This window comes from Vigna unguiculata, chromosome 3 (genome assembly GCF_004118075.2).
Source record: "Vigna unguiculata cultivar IT97K-499-35 chromosome 3, ASM411807v1, whole genome shotgun sequence".
Classification (NCBI taxonomy): Eukaryota; Viridiplantae; Streptophyta; class Magnoliopsida; order Fabales; family Fabaceae; genus Vigna; species Vigna unguiculata.
Window position 1 is genome coordinate 1,770,419 of NC_040281.1, and position 6,000 is coordinate 1,776,418.

Sequence of the window (6,000 nt, forward strand, 5' to 3'; positions counted from 1 at the left end):
AAAAAAAAATTACCTCTGAATGTAAAAGTGCCACACAAATGCATTCCAGTGTCTTCTAAAAAAAACATAAAATTTAGGTCGTAATCGTTTTCCTCAATTATCAATGAAACCCAGAAACGAATCAGTAAAACATGCTATTAAAGGCCCTGCAGCTTGCTAGAATTTCAAAAGTGTTAATAAAAAATATTTTAAAAATATAATAAAAACTATTTAAAATGTTATACTTTTATGTTTTTATTTTTTAATTCTTTGATTTTTTTTAAGATACAGACAAACGTATCAAAAAAATAACCTTATTTAGTGATGATATTTTTTTTAAAAACATTTACAACAATAATTTATAATAAATAAAATTTAGAAGATAAAATAAATGAAGCGATACAAGTCAATTAAAAGAGGTATTTTAAAGGTATAGTTTTTTATAAAGAAAATTCACAAAAAAAAAAAGTTTTGTTGCTTTTTATTATTTTTTTTTCTTTTTTTGTTACAATTTCCTTCATCCAAAAATATATAACGCATAAAAGATAATTGAAAAATAAAGAAATACAAAATATGAAGGAATTTAAATTGTAATTTATAATTATTTTTCAATTTTTTTCTAACGTTAAATGTATCTGCGAAAATATTGTGTTAGAGGAATAAATATCTTCGATTAGAGTAAATTAGATTGTCTGTGTGGCTGTTAGAGAAAATTGGTATATGTGCGCTTGATGAACATATTTCTATTATTAGATAGATACTTTTAAAGATTTTGCTTAGATCTCTTCTGCTTCTGGTCCCGAAGTGTTTCTTTGTTTGGTCACAATAAAGTCAAAAAATAGCGAAAAGGAGAGAGAAAGAGAGCTTGAAGTTTGTCTCCTCAGTTTTGGTCTTCACTGTACTAAGGTTAGTCCTGCACTTCCTCACGATGTCTTGTTCCTCTTAGTCAAAAGACGAAACAAATGTCCATTTTGAACTCTTTGCTTTTGCTTTCTCCATGTTCCTCAAGTTATATGCATCTTAGGAAACAGTGAAAATTGAGACACAGTCGTTATTTACTTGATCCGACTCAACATTTTTCTGGATTTTCTGTAGTCTCTCTAACTGTAAAATATTCCAATTTTCTTAGTAGGATCCTTTGATTTTTTTTCTCTTCAAGTTGTTCTTCAATGATTTGTGACGTCACAGTAGCAGAGCGTTTGGGAGATTGAAGCTAATTTGTCCAAAAACGAAGTGATCTGGTGTTATCTCAGTTCTTAACTGGTTTACCTGTTTCCATATTTTTATGAGTTATGTCAAATGGGGAACCGGAGATTGCTTTTTCTATTGGGGGTGCTTGCTGTTAATTATTTACTGTTTCAGTCAATATTGGTTCCATATGGAAGTGGAAATGCCCCATGGTCTTCTGTGCCTCAGAAGTATGATAAAGTTAGATTTCCATCATTGCATTCAACACCAAAGTACTTCACTGTTTGGACCCCTCCAATGGGCTCTGTTTCAGGGTTTTCTAATTCATCTGCTTTCATTGCCGCGGTGGAAAAAATGCCCAATCTTATTGTTCAATTTGAAGTTGGGGACGGTGAGAAAATGGGAAAACACAATGATGAAAACGCTGACTTAGTCTCTGAAAGAAACATGTCTAATGATGATGTTTTTGAACATGGGACAGATAGAAATGATGCTCGCAGTTTATCTGAGAAGAAAGATGTTGGAAGAAAAGGTGACAGATTGGACTTGGAGAATGTTGGATCCAAAAACTTCAATGCAATTTTGGCCAAGGGAAGTAATGTTAACTTCTCAGGGAAGCAATTTTCGAAAACCGAAGGGGGAGCCTTGGTAAATGATAATAATATGGATTCAAGGGAATATGATGGTGTTCGTGTTCATACCTCGCACAGCTCAACTTCCTCTACTAATGTGACTAGTCTTGAAAATTTTGCCCAGAAAGTTGTCTTTTCTGCCTCAAACAACAGTGCTGCAATGATAACTCCTAGGAGAAAGATGAGGTGTATGATGCCACCTAAAACAAGAACATTAATTCAGGAGATGAACCACATTCTAGTACGTCGCCGTGCTTCTGCTCGTGCAATGGTATTTTAGCTTATATCTCTGTCAATTATGAGTTAGCTACCTGGACAAGACATTGCTATGGTTATTTCAATCTGAAGATCTTCTCTTTGTTGCAGAGACCCAGGTGGTCATCCAAACGTGACATGGAAATTCTTGCTGCCAGGTTAGAGATTGAGCATGCTCCTATAGTAACACAGGACAAAGAACTTTATGCTCCTCTCTTTCGCAATCTTTCTATGTTCAAAAGGTACGCTTGATGAACTTGTTAAAGGAAATATGAACTCAACTAAAGGTAGTCCTTGGATTATAAAAAAAAGTTAAAGTTTTTCCTTGATACACATGATTCTTCTAATTGATCATTAAAATGTTTGACTCTGGTCACTCCTCTTGAGGGTATGACAATATGCAATGTACCTTAGTCACAAGGCCATCTTAGTTTTTTCCTCTAAATATGATATTTATCTTCCTTTTCATTGTCTGATTTGGGTCGGAGCTACTATGATATGACCAAAGTTCAAGATCCTCTAACTTTTTTCTTGTTGGATTTGCAGGAGTTATGAACTGATGGAACGCACGCTCAAGGTTTATATATACAAGGATGGAGATAAACCCATTTTTCATCAACCCATACTTAAGGGACTATATGCCTCAGAGGGTTGGTTTATGAAATTGATGGAGGAAAATAAATATTTTGTTGTGAAGGATCCGTCAAAAGCACACCTGTTTTATATGCCATTCAGTGCGCGAATGTTAGAACACTCCCTTTATGTACGTAACTCTCATAATCGAACAAATCTCCGTCAGTTTCTGAAGGACTATACAGACAAAATTTCCGCAAAATATCGTTACTTCAACAGAACCGGTGGTGCTGACCATTTCCTTGTTGCTTGCCATGATTGGGTATGCTGCATGTTCTTTATTTCTTCCTTCTTAATTCTACTTGCACGTGAACTATGAGTGCGTAGTGGTACAAAATTTATGAGTGGATTGTTGCAGGCCCCATATGAAACAAGACACCACATGGAATACTGCATAAAAGCTCTCTGCAATGCTGATGTGACTCAAGGCTTTAAAATAGGAAGGGATGTTTCTTTTCCAGAAACTTATGTCCGATCAGTTAGAGATCCTCAGAGAGATCAAGGAGGAAAGCCTCCTCACCAAAGATCCTTTCTTGCCTTCTATGCTGGAAATATGCATGGTTATTTGCGTCCAATATTGCTGAAGCACTGGAAGGACAAAGACCCTGATATGAAGATATATGGTCCAATGCCTCATGGTGTTGCAAACAAAATGAATTACATCCATCACATGAAGAACAGCAAGTATTGCATATGCCCTAAAGGGTACGAGGTCAACAGTCCAAGGGTCGTTGAAGCCATATTTTATGAGTGTGTACCAGTGATTATATCCGACAATTTTGTTCCACCTTTTTTTGAGGTTTTAAATTGGGATGCATTCTCAATAATCCTTGCCGAGAAAGATATTCCCAACTTAAAACAGATACTTCTCTCAGTATCACAAGAGAAGTATCTCAAGTTGCAACTTGGGGTCCGAAAGGCTCAGAAACATTTTTTTTGGCATGTAAAGCCCTTGAAGTATGACCTCTTCCACATGACCCTTCATTCAATTTGGTATAATAGAGTGTTTCAGATAAAGTTGAGATGATGATACACACGAGTCCTCTGAACTAGAAAGCAGAAGCAAACCTGACATGAGATGAGGGTTCTGAAAAAGAAGAGGAAATTTCTGAGTGTGAGTAACTCATGATTATGAGATAATATAATAGGAACTTGAACTTGTATTCAGTGTTTTAGACTGTACTATGTGTATAAATTCTGTACCATATTTCTCTTGAATGCATACAAAGGAAAGCTGGAATTATTACATTTTTGTTTTTGGCCAATGTTGAATACATATATTTTGTTGTCTGAGATCTCAAAATGATTTGACAGACTTATGAATGCAAGTAATTCAGAACTTGCTAGTATCCTAGGTGTCAGGCTAGTTTACTCTTCATATTTTGAAAATGATTTTTTGACAATCATAGTTTTCCAAACAACTATATCATAATTTCCTTTCAGTGATAAAATATTATACTCAAATAAGTTACAAGGACACTGACCAAATTAGGAATCAAATATTATTAAGTAGAGTTGTATGCTGACCGTAGGTGTAAAAAATATGGGAACTTTGCATGAATTTGGTTTTTCCTTCTGAGGGTATCTTCTTTGTAAGTGGCTTGCATGCGTAGCAACCTTTTCCATTTCTTTTGTTGTTATCTCAAACCATGAACAGATTACAGAGACACATTACATTCACCCTTTCCATCTCTGCATGCTTGCTTTGTGTCATTCTCCTCTTCACTGTGGTGTATTTCTTAAATATAGAAAGTGGGGAATGTGGTGATTTTCCAACCACCCATTTGAACTTTTTCTCCATTATTGACTTTACTTGTAGAGCTTGGTAACACAAAAGGGGAAATGGATCAAAAGTTTTGTAGTGAGATATGATATGTTTCAAAATTTTGCCACATAGTTGTAGCGTTTGTTAAGTTTGAGATTATTTATAGCGAGATATGCATCAACTAATCATGGTTGTTATTTTATTCAAGTCAGTGTTCATTATCTCATGTCTGAGCTAGGTATAAATGTAGAGTCTAATTTAGTACCTTTGTGAAACATTGTAGTTCCTGATTACGACTCACTTGAATCGAAAGCACCCAGAATTAGTCGTACTAATAAAAAAACATGAAATCAACGTATTGAAAAGCGGAATATCAACGTTTGGCGACACAATAAAACAGCATGTTAAAGGTGGTAAAACCGTATTCATAAAGTTCTAGCTCTAGATACAACAATGAGCATTGTTAAAGTCTTTGCTGAAATTTTTTCTTTCATTTTATCGACTTTATAAAAGTTGAAAAGTGTAATTTGGGATTAAGATTTCAGTTTTCTTCTCTCTCTGAGTACAAAAAATTCGCATGGGATTGGTTGGGCCGTATTTTGTAATTGGTGATTGATCTGTTCGGATTGATCTCTCTTTTTTTTTTAATTTTTTTTAATTCTTTTGTAGTTTTTTTTTTTATTTTTTAAAAATTTATTTATATAATATAAAAAAAATATTATTTTTTAATTATTTTTAATTTTAAACATAAAAAAATTAAAAAACGAATTGGCAGGTCAGGACAGGCTGGCACATTTTGGCCCGCTAAACTGACAGGTTAAGCGGATCAAGTTACAACAGGTTGATGAATGGAAAATTTCAACCGGACCTACTCTTTTCTTGGTGGGCTGGCGGGCCGGTCCAACAAGCCTGATCGACTTTAATATTCCTAGTTAAAACCCAACTTACCAATGAAAAAGTGGACGAAGGTATAGAAAATAAAATTACTAATTCGGCTAGTGATAATAATTTTAAATGGCATGGCACATCGTTTAAAATTATTATATATGACATGTTTTGGTTAGTTCCATATGTGAAACCCACATCATAATACCCTTATCCCTATAACTAACTAAAAAGCTTAGTGGCCAAATTTTGTGTTCAGACTTTCGTATTGTTTGATAGCCAATGTAAAGGAATAAATTGCACTCCATTTTAGTACAAGAATAACATAAAAAAAATATCATATAAATAATAATTACGAATTCCATATTTCATAAAATATCAAAACCTATTAATGGTTAATTAAACAGTGGATGTAAAAGAAATTATCATCTATGTATCAATATCAAATATTGGTTACAGATTTTAATATCAATATCAATATCAGTATCAAATATCAATATCAATTCTATAACTAATTACAAATATAAAAAGTCAAACATTTATAATACTAATTAAATTTGCTAACAAGATATTCTATTCTTTTCTTTTTTTTTCAAATTCGTTTTCATCTACGCTAATGGCGTCCATTGATGTACATAAATAGGAAAAAATGGAATTGAATCT

At 33.5% G+C, this 6,000-nt stretch overlaps 1 protein-coding gene across 3 annotated transcripts; it reads left to right on the forward strand.

Annotated features, from left to right (window-relative positions):
• Nucleotides 1-678: 678 nt before the first annotated feature.
• On the forward strand, nucleotides 679-3,935 carry LOC114179449 (probable glycosyltransferase At3g07620). Of its 3 annotated transcripts, XM_028065795.1 has the most exons (6): nucleotides 679-885; nucleotides 1,109-1,558; nucleotides 1,649-2,070; nucleotides 2,166-2,296; nucleotides 2,601-2,949; nucleotides 3,046-3,714. In XM_028065795.1, exons 2-6 carry the CDS (start codon nucleotides 1,279-1,281, stop codon nucleotides 3,712-3,714), a joined length of 1,851 nt encoding a protein of 616 aa, XP_027921596.1. In that variant the 5' UTR covers nucleotides 679-885; nucleotides 1,109-1,278. The 3 variants fall into 3 exon arrangements, with proteins under 3 accessions (XP_027921596.1, XP_027921594.1, XP_027921595.1); XM_028065793.1 differs by having other exon boundaries at nucleotides 1,112-2,070; XM_028065794.1 differs by having other exon boundaries at nucleotides 680-885; nucleotides 1,109-2,070; nucleotides 3,046-3,935.
• The last annotated feature ends 2,065 nt before the right edge of the window (nucleotides 3,936-6,000 follow it).

Excerpts from the sequence above, each read along its gene's own strand:
- LOC114179449 (XM_028065793.1), top strand. The coding sequence starts at position 1,279 with ATGGGGAACCGGAGATTGCTTTTTCTATTGGGGGTGCTTGCTGTTAAT. Across the intron at positions 2,071-2,165 it reads GTGCTTCTGCTCGTGCAATG|AGACCCAGGTGGTCATCCAA; the intron begins GTATTTTAGCTT and ends TCTTTGTTGCAG. Across the intron at positions 2,297-2,600 it reads AATCTTTCTATGTTCAAAAG|GAGTTATGAACTGATGGAAC; the intron begins GTACGCTTGATG and ends TTGGATTTGCAG.